The sequence below is a fragment of the Magnolia sinica genome, chromosome 1 (genome assembly GCF_029962835.1).
Source record: "Magnolia sinica isolate HGM2019 chromosome 1, MsV1, whole genome shotgun sequence".
In the NCBI taxonomy this organism is placed as follows: Eukaryota; Viridiplantae; Streptophyta; class Magnoliopsida; order Magnoliales; family Magnoliaceae; genus Magnolia; species Magnolia sinica.
In genome coordinates this window covers 20,979,808-21,002,560 of record NC_080573.1, presented here as the reverse complement: position 1 = coordinate 21,002,560, position 22,753 = coordinate 20,979,808, and the positions used below count along the sequence as shown (strand labels likewise).

The 22,753-nt window shown below is 39.1% G+C and overlaps 2 protein-coding genes across 4 annotated transcripts in view; one reads left to right on the top strand and one right to left on the bottom strand.

Moving 5' to 3' along the window:
• LOC131242659 (uncharacterized) overlaps window positions 1-4,017 on the bottom strand; it is a 58,296-nt gene extending 54,279 nt beyond the window's left edge. For 2 of the 3 annotated variants that reach the window (XM_058241442.1, XM_058241451.1), the window contains exons 1-9: window positions 3,658-4,017; window positions 3,113-3,563; window positions 2,390-2,644; window positions 2,085-2,297; window positions 1,810-1,941; window positions 1,551-1,680; window positions 1,389-1,435; window positions 1,203-1,304; window positions 951-1,058 (exon numbers count right to left, since the gene is read on the bottom strand). In XM_058241442.1, coding sequence (XP_058097425.1) covers window positions 951-1,058; window positions 1,203-1,304; window positions 1,389-1,435; window positions 1,551-1,680; window positions 1,810-1,941; window positions 2,085-2,297; window positions 2,390-2,644; window positions 3,113-3,563; window positions 3,658-3,947 — 1,728 coding nt within the window. In that variant the 5' untranslated portion in view covers window positions 3,948-4,017. The remainder of the gene's footprint in view (window positions 1-950; window positions 1,059-1,202; window positions 1,305-1,388; window positions 1,436-1,550; window positions 1,681-1,809; window positions 1,942-2,084; window positions 2,298-2,389; window positions 2,645-3,112; window positions 3,564-3,657) is intronic. The other variant, XM_058241461.1, reaches the window with a different exon arrangement.
• A 13,256-nt stretch (window positions 4,018-17,273) lies between these two features.
• The window catches only part of LOC131242654 (cullin-4-like), a 44,715-nt gene continuing 39,235 nt past the window's right edge, over window positions 17,274-22,753 (top strand). Inside the window, exon 1 of the mRNA XM_058241432.1 lies at window positions 17,274-17,774. Coding sequence (XP_058097415.1) covers window positions 17,456-17,774 — 319 coding nt within the window. The 5' untranslated portion in view covers window positions 17,274-17,455. The remainder of the gene's footprint in view (window positions 17,775-22,753) is intronic.

Sequence of the window (22,753 nt, the reverse complement as noted above, 5' to 3'; positions counted from 1 at the left end):
TCTTTATAAACCATGGAAGCGCCAAATCGAATCCATGCAATTTTGTGGGAGCACTTCTTCTCTAGTCTCCTCTCGTATCTCCCTTGAATCCCAATGCTTTGTGAGGCTTCTTTTGATCATCTTCCATCCTTAATACCTAGATACTGATATTTAACAAGCATAACCATGGGCAACGTCTGATTCTACCATCTGTCAAAAAGAATGGCAAAATAGTGATACAAAGAAACATAAGAAGAGAAGGACGAAGAACTAGGAAGGGGGGAAAAATAACTTTGTTTATTGCTTGGGAGCAATAACTTCAACTTTTTAGAGGTGATTCTCAACTTCCTTGTGTGGCATTCAAGATTGACAAGTGTGATGTTAGTCCAACAGTACTGTTTAAATTTGCAATTGAGTTGCATTTTATCTATTGCAGTGTGTAAGGAGGAACTGTGGGCTGCTATAGTAAACCCACAATGAAATCCTTGCATCAAATAGCCAAAAAATTTCTTCCTAAAAGCTCCCACTCCTTTCAATGCATCCTACGTATAAATAAATAAAAAAGAGCCCTTACTTTAGAGAGCAAATATCCCACTTTTTTTAGGTTAACAAAATTGTCTCCCAAGTCAAAAAGTATCTCTCTTTATTAGTTGTATATAAGTATATTTGTACTTAATTCATACCCAGCCACCAATGAATCCTTTCATCACTAGTGCTTACAAAGTTACAATACACTCAATTATTTACAAATTACAATACACATAAATGTATGCAAAATGCTTCTGTACTTGGTGCATGATCTACACAAATCTCCTAACTACAAATTCCTCATTGAGCATGTGAAGAAACAAACAGAAGCTACAAGGCAGTCGTTAAAATCAACAATATGTGATATAAAGAAGCATGTAGAAAATCAGTATAAAAGATTAAGGAGGTATGGATGTTCTGAAGTCAATGCATTTGATAAACACCTGAGATGACGAGAGACAAGTAGCAAACTTCGCATCGCCAAGAAAGGTTACTAATTTCAAAGCTCCAATAATGCCCATCTTTTTGTACTTCAAGTCCTGATTACCAACCTGCACACTTGCATTGCTCAATTACAACGATCCATGCAAAACTATAAATACAGTGCACATTCTCTAGACAGCACAAAAATAAAGCCAAAAGAAGAAGGAAGAAGAATCAGGACTTGTTCACAGTCGACTTGGTATGTCACTCACCTGCTTCCTTACAATCATCAAAAGTTCATTTGCAATTGAAGAGCCAACAGAATCAGCATTGGGGCGAGCCGACAATGCCAAATGGCTGAAGACTTCATAGACCTGCAAATTAATAATTGATGGTGACTAAGCCAATTCAAGTATGCACGAAGTCATTCAAAGGAGCATAATCTCAAGGCTAATAACCTTATGCAGATTCGTGCTGTTGAAACCCTCCAGATAATCCAAGATACCTGAAACATGAGAGAAGGAAGAAATTAAGACAAGCTTTGTGCAGTAGCTCCAATCCATTATAGTTAGCGTTAGATGTTGCAAAAGCAAAAAATGCACCAATCTATTTATAGGTACCACTTATATAGGAAGAAAGTGGAAGAATATCCTGTGAATATTTTGATGCCAGCAGAATCATGGTCTCTAGAGCAGAGTTAACTTCGTGACTAATTCCAGAGCCAATATGGGTGACTAGTGCACCTAAAATCTGCACATATATACACAAGATAACATTTTCAATGGCTAAGAGCATCATTGAATGTGGGGCCTGGTGCTTAAATTGCAAAGGGCTAAGAAGAAATGTCATGGATAATATTAACATGATTATAGTTCTTACTTCTTGTCTAGAGTATGTATCTGCAAACTCTTCGAACAGACACATATACATATAGATGCCAAACTCTATTGCTTGTTTTTCTTTGCATGCCAGTAGATACTCGCAAACAGAGAGAAACGAGGTGAAATAGTCCTACAAGAAAATATCAAACAGTTGAAAGAATGATTAAGCGGGGGAAAAAAAGACAGGAGGCTTGGAATCTCAAAGATTTAATGAAGCACGATCTATTGAAATGTGATTAGTACTTGGTTAATGAAGATGTGACCAAAACCAACCTGTACTAATTCCCTATTCCCACGAATGCATTGATCGAGTAGAGATTCCGAAAAACAGCCATCGATAACTTTCTTTTTTATTATCTTTTCAGAATTCTTTTGCAGGGCCCCACCATTTGCGTAGATGAGCATAAGCAAGAATACGTCAATTACCTTGTGATTGCGAGGTTTATTGAGGCATTTCAGTTCTTTAAGGATTGCCTCGCATAGTATCTGCCATTGAAGTAGAGATGAGAGATCTAGAACAGAGCAATGCTTTAGATCAAAAACCATCTAAGATCGACAGCAGTCGATGGCCAACTTACATTCTTAAACCGGAGACTTGATCTCAACGCCTCAAGAATCGATGCCTCAGCACTCTCCGCAAGAGATTTACCTTTAAGCTTCTTGTTCCTGGCTGCATAAGGATCCGGCATGCTGAATAATTTTAAGTGTTCACGGATCTGTGAAATAATCCTTCGAACATTTACAGGAGTGGCCAAAAGCAATAAAAATCTAAGTAAAAATGGCATGTCCTCTGCATCGATTGTCCTGATACAAGATAAGGCTATGGTGACCACCTTCAATAACAAACAAAATGTCATTAAACAAAGCAAATTAAAGTTTATTATATTTTTATTTTTTATTTTTTTTTAAGGTTAATGATACAACAAGAAAAAGGATTGAGATTAAAAGTAAGTATATGACACGTCGCCGCCACACCTTATAACAGCATAGATCTGCCTCCCATTCTATCAAGTGGGGGCCCATGGTTTGGTGACCCTGACCATTTGCCTGCTGAGCCCCACCTTGGATGCAGCCTATATTGGGAGATCCCAGCAGCCTATATTGAGACATTTTTCGCTTGAATGCTGGCCACTATTGTATCTCTTCTTAACCACCTATATGTTGTCCACATATCAGAAGGTTAAGATTGTCCTATCAAGGAGAATTTTGGGCATGCTCCAACCACGATGGGACACAACAGATCAATGGGAATCTAAAGCCCAAGTATACTGTGCAAAGATGAGGGCTTCTGAGATCAAAACCTGTTCCTGCAACTGATCATCCAAGTTTAGATTGGAGAAGGAATCAAGCACTGGCACGACGACCTCCGAGTCCTCTTGCAGCATCCGTTCAAGGGCAGCGACCACCGTCCCATAACTCTGGTCGCCGATAATCTCTGGCAGCGAGCCGATGATATCTTTCTTAAGCTGAAGAGGACAGATCGAGAGCACTTCCAGCAGCTTGTCTGTAAACCCCTTGGAATCGACGAGGAAATCAAGCCACCGGAATTGATTGATGACAAGCCTGGCGACATCATCTTCAACAGCCATCCCCACCGTGTCACTGTCGCCAAAATGCTCTGGAAGCTTCTCGAGGAGCATGTGCTGGAGCTGTAGCTGTAGTAGCGGCACAAGGAGGAGCGTCCGCACAAGACTATCAGTTCGGGAGGACGACGCATCACCGCCACCATCGCTCGGTCCGGAGATGAGAACCCTGAAAAGAAAGAAATAAATCAAAAGGGGGAGAGGATTTATGTCGGAACGACGGAAGATTTGAATCGAATGGAGCGATTTCCGACGGACCGAACCTTTTGAGATTTTCAGGGTTTTGGATGTAAGAAGAGAAGCCAGAGAGGAAATCGGCGAGGAGCGAAGGGTCGGCAGAGAGGCGGTTTTCGAGGTTGCGACGGAGCTTGTGAGGATCGGAGGGAGGGAGCGGCGGGCCGCTGGGGGTGCGAAGAGTGCACCCGGCGTCAGCTAGCACGGCCAGCATTGTGTGGACGTGATCACCTGATGGCCGTGGGCCAGTGGTGGCTTCGACGGTGGGGATTGGAGGGGCTTTTCTGCGTGTGGAAGAATTTCGGTTGAGAAAAACCATTTCGGTTTGGGTGATTTTTGCCGGGTTTGAGTCTGATGGATGGATTTTAGTGCTTGAATGGGAGGGAAGATTAAGAAGACCCGCCAATTTTCGAAGAGTGGGATATTGAAGGGAAGGTAGTATGGTGGAGCTCGGTAGAACTGGAATATGGTACATCCATATCTTTGAAGTACACGTGGCAGGGTGAGTTATCAATCGGGACCGTCCATGTAATGGGTCATGAGTTGATGGATTAGTATTCAAAATTCATGTCTATTATGCAATCTTATCCCTCAGTTTTATACATGTATCTTTGGAGGCCACTAATCAGATGGCTAGGATCATCCATTCCATGTGTATTTTCATACATTTGTCTATCTACGGTGGGGGAGGATAGATACACGGCTACAAATACTGGAGAGACACACCTGCCATGTATTACTGCATAGTGCGTGTCCTGCGGATCGGGCAGCATACACAGGTTTTAAATTCTAACGAGTGGGGCCCATTGTCTTGTTAATCGGACTGTTGTTGTGTAGTGTTGCACGGTGGATGGACTGTACCGAAAATATCCTTGATGGGACGATTTCAATATTTCCATTTGTAGCTAAATATAGAAGGTAAGGATGATACATGCAATAACTAGCCAGGTGCTCTTTATGGCCCTGTGGAAAAAATTTTTGTTGGGTGTTCAATTACTACTGTTTCTGACTTTCTGTGATGCAGTCCACCTGGGATTTGGATCTTACTCGTTTTTGGGATAAGCCCTAAAACCAGCTAGCAAAGTGGATGGCCGACTTGATAAAATACATACACAGTGGTGGGCCTACAGAGCTTTTCAATACTGACAGAGGTACTGAATGAGTCATTGTTTATCCATGCCATCCGTTTATTTTATTAGCTTATTTTAGATTATAAGCCCGAAAATGAGGCAGATCCAATTTTAAGATTGACCACATTGCAAGAAACAATGGTGATTGAATGCCCTGGTAGATATTTGATTTCCTCTCATATTATTATGTTATCCATAGAGATTATAGGATCCATGGTGCTACCTGCATTTAGTTGGTGATGTCTATAGACCTTTACAATCCCACCTGAGAGGGTTTGAAGGTACATCCATTTGCACATTTGTATTTACACTCACACAATTCAACATTCTCATCAACCTTTATATTTTTTTTTATATAACTCAAAATTCATATCCACTTTCGTATTTTACTCCACACAATTAAATATTCACATCCCATAGTCACTTCTATATTTGCATTTATATTATTTAACATTCGCATCTACCTTTCCATTTTCATTCCTACAATTTAAAATTCACATCCACTTTCATATGCACGTGCACTTTCACACTTGCACTCATTTGATTCATCATTCAAATGCACATTCACAACCACATTTGTGTTAATACAATTCAACATTTACATTAAGTTCCACGTTCATATCCACATCAATTCAATTAAAATTTCATAAATATAATTTACATCCATTCAATTCATTCATTCACAACCACAGTCATAATTATATCCACATTCATTCAATTCATCATTTACATCCACATTTACACCCACATGCACATTCATTTGATTCAATTTTCATAACCATAATCTACATTCACATCTATCCAATTCTCTATTCACAACTGCATCCATATTCATTCAATTAATCGTTCATATCTGCATCTGCTTCCACATTCATATCAATTCAATTCAGATTTCATAAGCAATAATTACTGAAAACGACAAGTAAATCAATTTAATTCAGTATCCATTACAATAAGGGCCTGTTTGATTTTCTAATTACTGAGGTAATTCAAGGTAAATGGGTAATAATTACTTACCTCTGTATTTCCGGTTGGATTTTCAAGGTGATTTGACCGCCACCTTTCATTTACAACACTCCTTACGTCACTGGAGGAGAAAAAAGTTAAATTGTGAGGCCCACCTTGATATTTGTGTATTATCCAAGCTGTCCATCCCTTTAGCCAACTCATTTTAGGGCATGAGCCAAAAAAAGAGGTAGATCAAAAGATCAAGTGGACCACACCACTGGAAACAATGGGAATTGAACTCCTACCATCGAAAGCTTCTTGAGGACCCCATAAGTTTTGGATCAAACTGATATTTTGTTTCCACTTTATCCATGATTGTGTGACCTTATTAACAGGCTGGATGACAAATAAACATCAGTGTGGGCCCTAGGGAGAGAACAACTTTCAACAATCGACGTTTTAATGATCATTGTTTCCTAAGGTGTGGTCCAATTGAGCTTTTGATTTTCCTCATTTTTGGGTTCATACCTTAAAATGTATTTTTTAAAAGTATGGATGGTGTGGATAACTCATATATATCATGGTGGGCCCACATATTTAAATCAGTAATAACAACGTTTGTATGGACCGATTTTCGAAATGTAAATCCTCACGACTTTCAAATAGGTGTAGTAAGTAATAATAAGGTAATTCCGTGTATTTACTAGGGAAATTAAAAATCAAACAGCCCCTAAAGTTAACAGCACTCATGTGAAGAAGTGGCTGCATGAGTGACATGTACATTTAATCGCATTTCTCCTCAAAATAAAAAACTAAAATTCTTATACCATATATATATATATATATATATATATATATATATATATATATATATATATATATATATAACCCCGTGTCATTGGCTTTTATGGGGGTTTTTCGATACGTGCTTCTTTGTCTTCCTTGACAATAAGCCTCTCGGTTTGCTTGCGACCACTTATACATGATCTTCCCCCATTATAGACTCAACCATACTAGACTTAACAATGGACATGCTTATTTATTATTCGATCTTCTTATGTTATTGAAGATAGATGATAGATAATGTTTGTCTAAACTTGAAAATTTCTTCATGTAGATTACCATGCAAGGTAATATAATTAATTAAATGATGAACGAGAAAATAACGAATCAACGACATAATGCGTAAACATCTGGACAATTAAATCTCTGGGCTAAACTGTATCAGATTTTCTATTATTGTATTTTTTTTTTCATTCACTTTTTACAATATATATTGTACAAATATATAAAGAGATTAGCAACTCTATTATTGGTCATACATAGATATTGTACAATCACGAATATAATCTTTCTAATTCGTCTCTTAATTGACAACTTTTTGATTAATTTGACAATTTACGCCAACACCCCCCCTTAAGTGGAAGCATCCAAATCTTCAATGCACAACTTGTTTAATGAGTTATGGAAATCCTTGGTTGATACAACCTTTATAAGAATGTCTATTAGTTGGTCTTCAAACTTCACGAATGGTTAGCGAAAGGGTGGGAGGTTCATTTCACTTAAGTTTTAAATTTCAGCCTTGGGTATTTGCGCATCTCAAACACTCAGCCTCTAACCCAAGTTGCACAGCTATGGGTATTATCTTGATTCGCTACCTACAATGAACGTCAAACCCAGTGAAACAGACATTATTATATAATTTCGGAACTAGTGACCCACTAACGAGCGATCTAGAGCTCGTTTAGATAATCAAAACATTCATGGAATGAATTAGGTATCAAGATTTCTTGTACGCAATGATCATGGTTTAGTTCAACTATGTTCATGGGCAATTATCTAAAATGGTAATTCGGTCATGATCACTTTAGACCATTGGTTCTTAGGCTAAATGAGTAATCGAGTTGATTTTATTTATTAATAAAATTCGACCCAAAATTGTCTCAGCTTTAGGTATATCTTTAATTTAGTTATGGTCGTCTTGATTATTTAGTGATAGGTCGGCTAGATTTGGGCCCTATGTGAACAAATCATGAGGCTAAACTTGATGTTTAAGTGATTGAGCGGATTTGTTGGCTTCTCATGGTTGATTAATTGAATTTTTACCTTTATTTATTAATATCACTTATGTAGAAGCTCACCTCGAGCATCAAGGGTCAATAAGTGACGACATATGTTAGTTTATATATATATATAGAGAGAGATATATATATATATATATATTTTTGGCAATCCAAAATAGCAAAAATTCAAGACATTACAACCTTCCTCAGACCCACTCCACAGTGCACTTCAACTTCCACATGCACATCCACTTTCACTCACACATGCACATGTACTTTCACATCACATTCATATAATTCAACATTCACAGCTACTCTCACATTTCCATTCATATAGTTTAACACTCACAACTACTCCCCCATCTCCATTCATACAATTCAAGATTCTTGTATATGCTTCCACATAAAAAAACACTCTCACACTTGCACCCATATAATTCAAAATCCACACCGGCATGCACAATCACTTACACATGCACATGCATATCCATCTCCACATCCCACGTCCACGACATTTAATGGACAAAATATTCTTATAAAGATTGATAGATGATGTGAATGTTGAATAAAATGGGTGAGTGTGTATGTATGTGGATGCTGAATTGAATGAATCAAAAAGTGTATGTGGATGTGGAATGCATAAAATGAATGCGAATGTTGAAAACAAACAAATGAAAATGTTCACATGGGTTTAAAATTGACATAATACAGGATCTGGACGTAAATGTTGAATTAAGTATATGAATATGGATGAAGACGTGAATGTGGATGAATATATGACTGTGGATGTCGATCCCTCCTAAGCACCATGGATCACACTTGGGACCCCTTAAGAGGGATCCATGGTCCTTGGGAGAGATCCATACAGTTGTAAATTCACAGCCATATTCACAAGTACTTCCATAGGTGCATTCATACAATTCAACAATAATTATCGAAATTATGTGTAACAAGATATCATGATTATGTGCAAAAGCTTGACAGAGCTAAGAAATGATGGCTCTGTCCTTTGGGGGGGGGGGGGTGATTATGATAAAATAAAATTTACATATTTTAAACCAAATTTGTTACTTAAATTAATATGCATATTAAACTAAGCATGACAATTAACTCTAAGACGGAAAGCGATTAGAGGGTCCAAACAAACAAACTATAAATGATATGCCAATGAAGAAACTAGTCTATAAACTCAATAGTGTACATATGTGGGGGAGACGTCCTACCTATAAACTCCTAGCATTCCTTTAATGATGTTTATATATAATTAAACATCAATCACATAAGCATAATTAAATATGTGCTCAAATGCAATCTCAAACACAAGCATATATAGTAGTTTGGTTTCCCTACTCTACTATCGGCGGACGCACTCAACCCATAAGTATATCGGATTTCACTATATATAACACTTGCAATCTGACACAATGAGCAACTCTCACAAAAGACTCTATATGATTTTCTATAGCCTTGCCATAAACCTTTGTTGTACACAGGAACTTACTAACATACACTCTCACCAGAAGCTTTCGCATGAGGCTTTAGTTGGTTTTATAAATGCTAACCAATAACATCGGTCATAATCTAATGATTTGAGTTTACTTCATCCGGAGGCTCCCACAAATATTAACACGTACGTACTCGTGTCTGGTGAACTCAACCCTACATAGGAGCTCAGGTCCTACACAATAATTTATTTAGGTTTGGGTGTAACGCCCTGAAATTCGGGGGTCGAGCATAACTCAGCTCCCAAGTTCCAAAACATCACTTATGCAACATATTTAATGATGGATGTATGTTGTTTATATTAGTGCATAAAACATGGAATAGATTAAGCTAAAGCACAGATATAATTCAGGGATAAGTGAAGAAAGCAAGCGGAAGACTTATAGAAATATATGTGTACAAGTGTGAATCCCTGAAGTACATACACAAACCAGGTCGTATGAAAGTGTTATTATCAAAATTACAAGTGTCAAGATTACATCATTTAAATCTCAAAAATAATCCCAGAGTCCCGCGCATCAGAACAAGCTCGCTAGAACCCACCTGAAAACTGCATATAAGAGAAAGCAGCCTCATCATCATCCATCTCCCGCTCTGCCTCAAAAGTCACATCAACATCTGCAACATTAGAACCTAAGACAGAGTCTGGTGGGTGTTTAACACCGCCCCAGAACGTGGGAGTGAGTGATCAACTCAGTGGAACAATAAGGCACTGGTTAACATGTTATCAGTTCAATCAAGCAGTAATGATGAAGCAGAATAATTAAACAAGTGCTAAGTACTCTTGTTAATGCAAGGATGTATGCAAAATGATGCGTGCCCTCATGCGTACACCCTCAGCGTCTTCATCTTACGTTACGCATGACACCACCTCAAAGTGCGCCACATCTACAAAGCACATGCAAATGCGGTGCATGGATATGATTACTAAGTTGTTATTAGTCCTTTTTCATACAGCATGATTGAGATGCTAAAGTACCTTCATCATATCACCATCTAAACAGTGATCCATTCTAGGGTCGTCAGTCCAAAACATCTCATACGATCATATGGTTGTAGGTCGAAGCAAAGGGCTCGTCACCAATCAATGCACGCCTTTCATACCTTCATTACTATACCAAGGCTCGTCACCTCAATGCGGTATCTAGGCATGCTCGAGGTCACTATAAAGGGCTCGTCACCAATCAATGTAGGCCGACAGCACGAATATAGTGTCACATACCACCATAATCGACTCACGAGTTTAGTTGCTCACTGGTCACTACAGGGAGGCTCGTCACCCCACCGTAGGCCGACAGCTCGACCACGGTGTCCCATACCACCATGCCCGGCTCATAAGTCTTAGCGGATCAAGGTACTATGGTTAATAGGATTTCATTGGTAAGTTCGGTACCCTAAATTCAAGCAGTAGTGTCCATACATGGTGAACATACGTCGGACAATCGGGTTACTTGACGAACTCGACTAGCACGAGCGCACGTTGGGTTGAACGACATAGAGTGCGCAAACACTCCGCGTGGCCAAACCACTGCCGCCAACTCTAAGACGGCTCGGGTTCATCTAATTACATCCGTTGTGGCGAAAGCAATCTCAGCCACAACCTTAAGGCAGATTTCCGATTTCCTGGACTATTCATAGTCTCAAACATAGTACACTACAGCAGATAATCATATTAAATGTAGAACAGTAATGGAGCAACAACTCAAATCATGTGGTACTCAAGCATTTGAAAAATATCAACTTAACATAAATGTAAGCATAAGAAATGCTTGAAATTAAATAACAAGGAATGTAACTAGCAAGAAGGAAATCATGCACACTAGTGGGAGAGCTGAGAATCGCTTCTTAACGCCCATACTAGGTTGAAACATCACACTTTAGATCATTCAGACATTTCTACAAACACTTAGAATACACAATACAACATATATGATATATGTTGAAAAACACACATTTGGACAATTCCTTTTACCAAGGAGTTGTCGCACATACATCTAGCATAAGTACACGACAAATAATCATGGCAATCACAAGTTCATATTTTATACGCATACGGTACTTTATACATACACATATAATACACAAATCTCAACATAATACATGCATATCAGGAACGCAACATAAACACAACATTTGGCATGTGAAATCTCATCCATAACAAGAATAAATCATTAACTGGCATTGAAAGCCTTGAAAACCATAACCTATACACTTAAAGTCCGCACCTTAAGCTAGAAAAGAAACACTGAACTGATTTAGACGAGTTGTCTTCGTCAACGGCGACAGATTACCCTAAAACAAGGATAGAAATGAGATACAACAACACTAAGACTAATCTAAGATCTAACACAGATTAGGGTTAGGTTAACTTACCCCAAGATGAATTCAGAATCGCTAGAATAACGATTCAAAGTGAAGGTTCAAGGATGAAGAAGAACCAGAAAGAATCTAAGATGATTCACCAAACTTCTCTCTCACTTTCTCTCTCTTTTCCACTCTCTTTCCAAGCTAGGGTTAGAGAAAATTCGTATGGAAAAGAGAGCTAGGGTTTAAGGACTATAAATAGGCCTCAAATTGATGGAAATAACCCCAGGGACAAGGTACACTTAGGTTATAACCAAAGCAAGCCTCTCTCGATCCAACGAAGCACTTCTGGTGGGCCTATAACCACGAAAGGTCGGACTTAAGCTCCTCAACCATGGATCTAGGTCAAGCTGAGTTTTCGTATCGACCGGCTCTTCAGATCAGCCGTGGCGGACCACACTCAATTCAACGGTCACGGAATCTCGATCAGGTCCACAAGCACAAGGACATGCCTGTGCCACCTTCTCTGATCAGAGGGTGAAATTGGGTCAGAATCCAACGGTCAGATTGCTTAAAATCATCGTGCAAGCGACACGACTCAGATTTTATAAAATCACATTAAATATCCAACCGTTCTCACACTCTTCACTTCGAACTCAATCAAATCGACCCAGAGCATCACATGGACTTGATTTTCGAGGTGATGGTCAAGCCCAACATAGTGACCGCAACAGGCTAAGATCATCGCAATCGGACTTTCGACGCGCGGTCCAGGTCCGATCCAGAACTTCCAAAACTTCTCCAGAACAACTGGATTTAGCGATATATCCCAGATTTCAGAGTAACATAGCGCTAACTAATCTACAAGTTTTAAGTCATGCAGATACAATTTAAAGTGATTGATGCAGATTTCACAAGCAATCGAGTATAGCGCTAATTACCCCAAAAACAACTACTTAAGGAAAGATAAGCACAAAATTTCCAGGGTCATTACATTGGGTCACAAACTCTTATCCTCGATCATACACAATAAAAGCAAGTATAGACTCACACCATGACACTCACTTGTCAAATTGAGCCTTATTGATGCGCCATTATTGAATCATTTTTTCAAAACTCATTGTGTTTGAATCCACTCCTCAATTGCTCAGTAGATCATGATGTAGATGCTTTGCTAAGGCTTTAGCTACAAGATTGAAGGCCTTGCATGCAATGCTCTGATGCGGTAACCAATGTGATGTGAGGTATAGTGAATCTCCTAGAGCTATTAGGAAGTTGTATGGCCTAGGGGATTCACTTGGAATGGTCTTCTGAAAGATTTAGACAATGATATATCAACAAAGTTTGAGTTTAAATTATAAAGAACTGTGGATATTGAGTTCATCTCCAACATTGAGGTTGGAATCCTCATTGAAGCGTTAAAAACTCGAGAAAATGAATCTAATCTCGTGGAATACAAGGCTTGGGATGTGGGATGTGATATGAGATTATCTTAAGCTTCATTTGCACAAAAAACACTCTAAAATATCCAAAGATCGGATCCCATATATAAAGAAATTGAGTTCCAATGGGTAAAAAAAGAAAAGTAGAACTGGTTATTCTTTAGTTGCATCGAATTTAGGTTTAGTCACATCAAGTTAGATAGGAAAGTCATTGGACAAACTTGGTCACTTCCGATCGCACTGAATGTGGTATTCGGTTGCACTGAAGCCAATCGAAGGAATCTTCGGTTAGAGCCGAATTACCCGAAATCTCATCCCAACCTACTGTATTGTTTTAGCTGTTTTTAGACTGACTAAATGTGGGTTCAGTGGAACCTTTAAAGTCAATATAAATATAATCAATCTAAGGATGGTCGCACTCATGCCATGCTGAATTTGTACAATTTTTTCAACAACACGGTACCTCTAAAGCCAGTATATAGATAATCAATTTAGGCTTGCATGGCTTAAGGGATGATTAATAAAAAGTTTACCTAATAGGTTTAAAATCATTTAAAGGTTTAAGTTGTTATGGGTCAAGGGTTAGGGTCACCAAGACATCACTCTTACTTATTATTTGCTCATTGATGCTCAATCTTCATTTGTATATTTGGCTTCAACTTCCAAAGGTTCAACCGACTACATGACACAGTGACTCATGTGATTGACAAATAAGATACATAAATCAGTGCACTAACAATAAATCATATCCACATACACTTCCACGTTTTTATGATATACAATTTAAAATTTACAATCAATGCACATCCACATCCGCATGCATACATATCTACCTCTATATTCTCAGTCGTAAAACTCTACACTTACATCACAATTTTATGCCATATAATTCAAAATTCACAACTAGTGCACTTTCATGTCCACATACATATATATCCACCTCCACATCCACATGCACATTTACATTCAAATTTTCATTCATACAACTCAACATTTACATCCGCATACGTTTTCACATTCTGATTCATTCAATTTAAAATCCATATTTACTCGCACATTAACAACCACATTTACATTTGCATTTATACAATTCAACATTCATAACCCACAACCACATCCACATGCACATTCATGCATTCAACATTTAAAAAAACAAGGGTACTCAGGTGGGATCCACAATTATCAAGTGGGATCCATAGTAGCCGGGTGGGATCAATGTTGGTGAGGGGATTCATAGTGCCCGCATGCGATCCACGGTAGCCACTCTATTTAAAAAAAAAAAAAAACACCCGTCACATATTTTTAAATCTAACCAACCATGTTAGTCGCACTCCTTTAAATGAAAAATTAAAAAACTTGAAATCGATCAACGGAATGAAGATTGTTGCTAGAATGAAGGTACTGTCATCTCAAAATGTCACCAGAATGAAGGCACTATTAGCGTAAACACGGAAAAAGATTGTCGGAGTAGGTCCTATGGAGGTGGAAGCAACATTCTCAACCGCCTTCTTTAGTGGTGGTCCCTTCTTTCTCAAATCACTTGTCTTCCTTCTCTCTTGTATTGATGGTGGTGGTGGTCCCTCCCCCTTGTAGCGGCAGTGACGGTGGTCCCTTAAATGCAAAAAAAGAAAAAAACTCCAAAAATCCTGAAATGAGTGGGAATGTGGTATGGCCCCACATATATGTCTACAAAACAATATTGTAAGGCCCACCGTGCATATCCATTGACATCCATTCCGACCATTGGCCCGAGGCAATAATTTTAGGGCATGGCCTAAAAAATCAGGGAAGAAGACATTAAGGTTTGATTATACCAAAGAAAACAACTGCAAAAGAAATGCCATTGTTTCCTACAATGAGGGGCCATCGAGGCCTTAAATAAAAATGAAATTAATGGCATTAGGTGTTACATCATGCCTGGAAGCATAGGAACGAATCATATCTCTCAAGCAATAAATCCATTTATGGCTCTGTGAGACTCACAATCTCCTGTTTAAAAGAGACATTTACAAGATATGACCACACATGCAACTGTTGGGTAGAAGGGCGTTTTCGTTTCTAGAAATATCTTAGGGCTTGTTTGATTTTTCGACTCAACTGTAATTACCATGTAAATGGGTAATAATTATTTACCTAGGTAATTACCGCATCTTTCTTAATGCAGATGTGACAGTTTACTTTTTTAACACTTTAATCAAGAAATTTACAACATTAATGTGGGGCCCATCGTGATGTATGTTACTTATCCACACCGCTCATTTGTTATGCCAACCGAATTTATGGCATGAGCAAAAAAATGAGGCAGATCCAAAGGTCAAGTGGACCACACCGCAAGAAACAACGAGAATCGAATGCCTACCATTAAAATCTTCTTGGGGCCCTTAAAAGTTTAGGATCAAGCTGATATTTGTGTTTTCCCCTTACCCACGCCGATGTGACCTTATGAACGGGTTAGATGATGAAAAAACCTCAATGTGAGCCCAGTGAAGAAAATAACTTTCAATGGTGGATGAATTAAGGCCATTGTTTACGTTAGTGTGAGCCATTTGAGTGTTGGAATTGCCTCATTTTTCAGTTCATGTTTCAAAATATTCTAATAAAATAGATGGACAATGTGGATATATCATATACATTACAGTGGCGGTTCACATATTTAAATCAACACTTTTGTTTTGATTTTCAAGGTAGAATTACTCTCGTGTTTTCAAACATAGTGAAAAAGTAATAATTACCTGTTTATTATGATTTACATGTATCATGGAAAATCAAACAGACCTTTAAAGTAACACGAGGGCTTAAAAAAGAAAGCCTAACATGAAAGGTTGATCATTTTCAGACCTACATAGGCCCATTGCACTAGGAATGCCAATATTGTAAGAAGAGAAACACTTGGTACCTTGCCCCATTACCTAACGAGGTTACCTTCACTAACGTGGTATAAAATAACCCAACGTTTATGGAATCCATACCGTCCATCACGGAGACCATCCTTGTTGGACCTTGGTCCGAAACATCTGGATGATTTCACAGTACGGCGAGCCACCCCAAAAAATTCCACTTAAAAGCTGTAAATCCATGTGCTATGGCCTACACAAATTTTATAATACTTTGATTTTTGGTTAATTCTTTCATCCTGATGGGACACATCAGATGAATGGATTGGATGACATATAACTACCACGGTGGTCCGTCCCAACTGTTTCACGTGGTTTTGCCTTACATGAGTTTTCAATAATCATGATTTTTTCAGTTCAACGGTTAAAACAAGACACTGTACCTCTTGAACGGTCTAGATCATATGGAAGTTCTATCTACGGCTCACGGTTTTTGAAATTAACCCTGCAATACTTAGCTCGAGGAGAAAATTACCACTGTATGCTACCTTTTATCCAGCGTCTTTTATGAATAGTCCAAAACTTACCTTCCCAACTTAGGCCTTACATGTACGGACAAAGCATTTTAAGACAAAAATACCCCTAATTTTCATATAGCATTGCAGTATGGACAAATGTATTTTCATCCTCAAAATGCTATATCCATATCTACTACACGAACGGGCTAGCTCGATTAAGTCGCTCGACTCGGCCTGACTCGAAACTGAGTTCAGGTTAGGATGAGCCATTTTCTTCAGCTCGAAATTGAGTTCGGGTCGAGTTCGGATAGGTCCCAGTTCGGCCCGACTCAACCTGGTTCAACTCGGCCGGACTCGGTTATATATATTCCATCCCTTTCTCTTTTATTTTTCTGGGATAGTTCACCGCCCATCTTTGAAGTGATAGTGACTCATCCACTTCACAGACGCATAACTCGAACGACCTAAATTCATGTAAATACAAAAAAGAATTATAATATCCTGATTAGTTAGATTTTTTGTGAAGTCTATATTTCAACTATCTAAACCGTTGATCGATGGTTTTGTAATGAGACGCGGATTATCTGTCAAAGCCCTTCTCATGAACTTATTTTAAGGTTCGAAACTGGCCTGAACTCGTTCAATTGTTGACCAGGCTGAGTTCGGGCTGGACATGTTGGCCGGTGACCGGGCTGGACCGGGTTTGGGCTGGGTGTGATCGATGATCGGGCTGGGCCGCGTTGAGCCCAGTTTGACTTGGACAGAGTGGTACACACTACAAGGTCTAATTTGGAAAGGTAAGTTTTGCACTGCTCGTAAAAGACGCTGGATAAAAGATGGCATTTACAGTGATAATTTTCTGTGGCTCGAGTTACCTGTCGCGACTCTTGTAAAAACTAACAACACCACCGTTTAGATGTTGGACGGAGGCTCCTTCCTCGCGAGTAAGCTGGGGCAGCTACAGCTCCTTCCAGTCCATCTCAGAAAATTAATAATAAATAAAAAAGAAAAACATACCCCTCTCATCTTCCCAACCCTTCTCTCGGATCTCTCTCATACGATGCGCTCTGCGCTCTGATCGATTGATGTCTCACCCAAAGCGCCCGGCCTGTAATAGCAGCAGCAGCAGCCCTTTCTCCGCCGTGAAAAAAGCCAAATCCCAGCCCCTTGCATTCTCCCTGGAATCCAAGAACGTCCTCCACCACCTCAGCAGCGACGTCGGCAACTCCGACTCCATGCTCCTCGACGACGATCCCAAGGCCGAGGGCGCGGACATGTCCTCCATCGCCCTCGGCGTCGTTGGCTGCAGCAGGAATCCCACCACTGGTATCGCTGCCAACCTGTCGAGGAAGAAGGCCATCCCTCCCCAGCCGGCGAAGAAGCTCGTCATCAAGCTCACCAAAGGTGCTGTATTTTTCTTCTTTTTCCGCCCCTCATCTATCTCATTCTTTATTTGATTTCTGTGCTGGCGCCGGTTCGAATTACTGCCGAGCGATCGCTTCTGGACGATTTTGAGGTTGAATTGGGTGTAAAGATTCGGTTTTGCTTTAGGGCCTGTTTGGATTGGTGGAGAAGTCTGGATTTGAAATTGTTTCCTTTTACAACTGCATTTCCATTGCTTGGGAGGAAACTTAAGAATGGTAATTGAAATCCTTTTCCCAAGATATACTCAGGGCATGTTTGTTTACGGGGAATCCGAGGCAAAAGAAAGGAAAAGGCAATAATTTTCTAGTGATGATTTCCATCAGAATTATTGAAACGTGGATTCCAATTTTGAGTTATGGTTTGTATAGCAACTGTAAATCTCAGATTCCTCTCACAATGCTCACCTTGTTTCTTGTGCCAAGAATCCAAATTATGGGAAGTGTAATGATTGCTTGGTCATGGTGGAATTCACCCTTAAGTTTGGTATCCAAACAACTCAAATTGTTACATCAATGGAAAAGCCCTTTTCCTTTTCCATTGTTTGACATGGAATCTATGGTCTCCAAACATGGCCTCAAAGTATGTGGAAATTGAATTCTTTCAGAGAAAGTATTAAATGTAGATTTGCAGTGTTGACAAATAGATGAGGTGACTGTTGGTGAGTGGATTTCATGCAGAAGCATAAATCTTTCCAAACAGTGGACGGGGGGAAAGGAAATTAATTTCTCCATGTTTGTTGCTGCTGCAACAAACAATGGATTTGAAAATCCATGTATTGTGTACAGTAGGGGTTCCATGTCCACATGCTGGATTCTCTCAATCAAAACAGGTGCTTAGGTTTTGAAGGGAGGAAGAAAGAAAAAAAAAAGAGAAGAAAGAAGAGAAGCCATAAGACAAGAAGCGTGGTGGATGTTACGCTATTGGTTGATTAACCTATATCAGTGACGGGATTTTTGGATCATTTAAAAAAATGAGATTTTGAAAAATTACAAGTGTGCGCATTATTATAAATGGCTGAAATACCTCTGAATCTCTCTCAACACTCCCCCTTAGGTTGGTGGATAGACACTGTCAAAGTAGAAAAGATTTTGAGAAAGAAGAAAAAGCTATGTAGGGCTGGACATCGAATCCTTATTTATAATATGCGGAGATGTATAATTATAAATATACCCTTAACACTTAATGAAAGAAAATATACAAAAGAGGAAAAACATAAATAACTTAAAGAGAACTAACACAAGGACCAAAGACCCACAACTCAAAGGTCCAATATGCACACACACAGATGTCTACACTCCCCCTCAAGGTGATGCGCGCGCGCGCACACACACACACACACCAACTTCTGTCATGCCCTAAACCCGGAAATCGGGTTTACAAAATTCCCAATCGCCAAATCCGGTGCCGACAGCCTCCGTAGTACCTCATTCTTGGCTCCCAGCGCCCATACGCCAAATTCCGATCATGGGATCCTATAAGGAGGATTTTGCAATGTACATTTATCTCTTAAGAAACATGGCCACAAGTATACCCAAATCACAAAGGCAACATCATCATCACATATCCACTAATATAAACAGTTGAATACAGTGCTGAAAGGGAAATACATATATCGAAAATCGAAGCTCCAGAAGACAGCTGCATGTTCCAAGCTCAACATTGCTGTGCCCTAACGCCACTTGCACGTATCAATCATGCTCAACCTGCGATGAATACATCATCCAACTTCCACAGTAAAAGCCTCAGTGAAGATATCCGCCAATTGAGCAAAAGATGAAACAAATGGAGTGGAAATAATACCAACAACAACCTTGTCACGAATAAAGTGACAATCAACTTCAACATGTTTTGTTCGCTCATGAAAAACATGATGAGAAATTATATGAATGATAGCTTGATTGCCACAATTCATAGGCATAAGAGTCTTCACAGGAATTCCCAATTCAGTAGCAAAAATTTTCAACCACATAATTTCACATATGGTCTTTGTCATAGCATGGTCCTCTGCCTCAGCACTGGACCGAGTAACAATTGCTGCTTTTTAGTCTTCTAGGTTGTAGAAGAAGAAGAAGAAGAAGGGATATCAAGGAGAAAGCTTTCTTTGATCTGATACCATGTAAGAGAAGAAAAGAATCTGAGAAAGAAGAAAAAACCATATAGGGCTGGATTTCCAACCCTTATTGATAATATGTGGAGATGTATAATTCCAACTATGCCCGTAGCACTTAAAGAAAGAAAAGAGGGCAAAGAGGAAAAACATAAATAGCTAAAAGAACAATAACACAAGGACCAAAGACTCATAATGCAAAGGCCCAACAGGTCCACTCGTAGATGTTTACAGACACCAATCATGCCCATCTTAGATCAGGTCTTAGGGATCCTTCTTCTTCCAATGCTCTTGGTAAGAGTGTCTGAAGCAAGTGAATCAAATTGTAATGCTAATTCCTTGGCAAAGGATGGGGTTCATAGGCCTTCTCTAGGGGACCGGTATCCATTTCCTTGATGGCTCTTGTCTTCTTTGCCCCCTTGGTGGCCTTTGTTTAATGATTATTTCTTTTGTGGCAATCAATTAAAAAAGGGTTGGAAGCAAGTTGGTCTTCCAATGTCACAAATGGAGTATAAATTTCCTTTGCCATCACACTCTCCCTGGCAAAATAACAATCAACTTTGATATACTTTTGCTCTTATGGAACATGAATTTGATAATATGTGTATCGCTACTTGATTATCACCACAAAGCCTTATGGGGAGTTGAGACTGAGCTCCTAAATAAGATAGGGAAGCTTTCACCCTCACATGTACCATAGGTTGTGGCTCTATGTCCCAGCCTTGCCATTGAACCTTAAGACAACTCTTTACTTCTTATGTTTCCAAGAAAGTAAGTTGCCTCTAAGTCCTACGAGTGTACAATATCCAGAGGAAGACCTCCTATTAGCACGTGAACCTACTCAATCTACATATGTATAAGGTGAGATACTTTAGATCACTGACCAATTTGTGGTCTAGTCTTGGATATCCAGATCTTCAACTTCTTGAGCATGAAGCTAATGATTTTGCATTGGTGAATCAATAGGCTTTGTTACAAGTGTCCATGTTTGTGAAGATCAATCACATATTTTCACTGTGAGATAGCTTGGAATTTTCAATCCTCAAAAAGTACCACAAAGGATCCAAGTTTTTGATGTCAAACACCTTACCAAAGTAATCCTTCCATTCCTAAATCCTGTTACTATATCCTCCATATACACAATTAGAGCCGGATCCCTTCACCCTTCACAAAAATTATGCGACTATCGGAACTCCTTTGAAATTCAATCTTCACCATTTCTTTGTTGAAGCTTTCAAACCATGCCCATGGTAATTTTCTTTAGGCTATATTTAGCCTTCTTCAATCTATGCACTTTTTTACTAGGTTGAAAACCTAGAGTTAGAGTCAATAAACCTCCTCTTGAAGATCCCTATGAAGAAATCCATTTTGCACATCAAGCTAATGCAATGACCACAAATGGTTGTCTACTAAATAGATGATCACCCTAAATTTAGTTTAGCAACAACACAAGTCGCATGATAGTCTACTGCGTAGATCATTTTGAAACCTTTAGTAAACGAGTTTGGTATTATATCTCCCCACGCAAAGATTTAGCCAATTTATCATGGTCTAAAAAAAATAAAAATAAATCTGGAAAACCATCCCAAAATCTTTAGCGGATCTTCAAAACCAACAACCATATCTTCAAAATCAGCACCCTTATCTTTGAAAAATAGGAAATAGCAGTCAGCAAAAGACCCAAAATTCAGCACATATTGGACCCCATGGTGGGCCTTGGCCCTACATCACACACTTCCCACCCCATTTTGAGCCATATCTCCTACCGAGTAGGCTCCAGAATTAAGCTTGAGATGGCTCAAAGGTGGAGGCACCCAATGGGTTTCCAATTCAGTGGGCTTACATCAAATACTCAAGCACCCATCCAATCCCAGAAAATGTCTGCCTTGGATACATCCTTAAACTTGGGACTCATTGTGTCCCACTCAACTATTGAAGACATCATAGTTCCTTTGCTGTCAGTAATATTTTGTTTTTGAAAATCATTCCATTTCTTTCTTTCCATAATATCCACATGATAGCAAAGGCAACATTCTTCAGAAAATGTTTCCTTTGATCAGGCATGGCTTCCTAGCCTAACATGATAGCAAAGGGCAACATCTCCAGAAAATGTTCCCTTTGATTGGGAATGGCTTCCCAGTCTAACTGCTGGTGAGATTCCCTAAAGAGGCATTCCATACCAATGCAATGCCAAACAGGATGAAAAATTTGCCTCCACACATCTCTTGCTGGAGGGCAATGTAGGAATACATGTTCTACTGTTTCCTTGTTCTCCCAACACATAATGAATATGTTTTGAATCGCGAAGGTTTTTTTTTTTTAATAAAAAAATCATATACCATCAAGATTTTATTAGCAGTAGCTAGCCAAGCAAATGCTTCCACTCTCAATGTGATATCATTCTCCCAAACTGTTGGGAGAAACATCACCTCCACCCTCCCTGATATGAAATAAGAATCATTTAAAAGAGAAATGGTCATTTATTGTCATTTCCAAACACACACACATCCACACACATCCACATACATCCAAGATAAAGTTCCATCATCTTTGAGATTTTTGCAAAACATAAGATTCCACACAATAACACCCCCAGTATGTTCATAATAATCCTCGACGACCCTTTTAGGGCGAGATAGAGAGTAAAGATGGGAACATGATAGCTAAGGGATCATTTGCCATGTAAACATCTTCTCAAAAGAGCACCTCACCCTCAACCTCTAAATATGAACCTCATGTTCTCCTTTATCGTGTTCCCCACCTTGCAGGAGATCACCATTGCCCCTTTCCAAAGTCATACCAAATTTACCAATTACATTCCACACATCCAAACTGCTACCTCTTAGGGCCA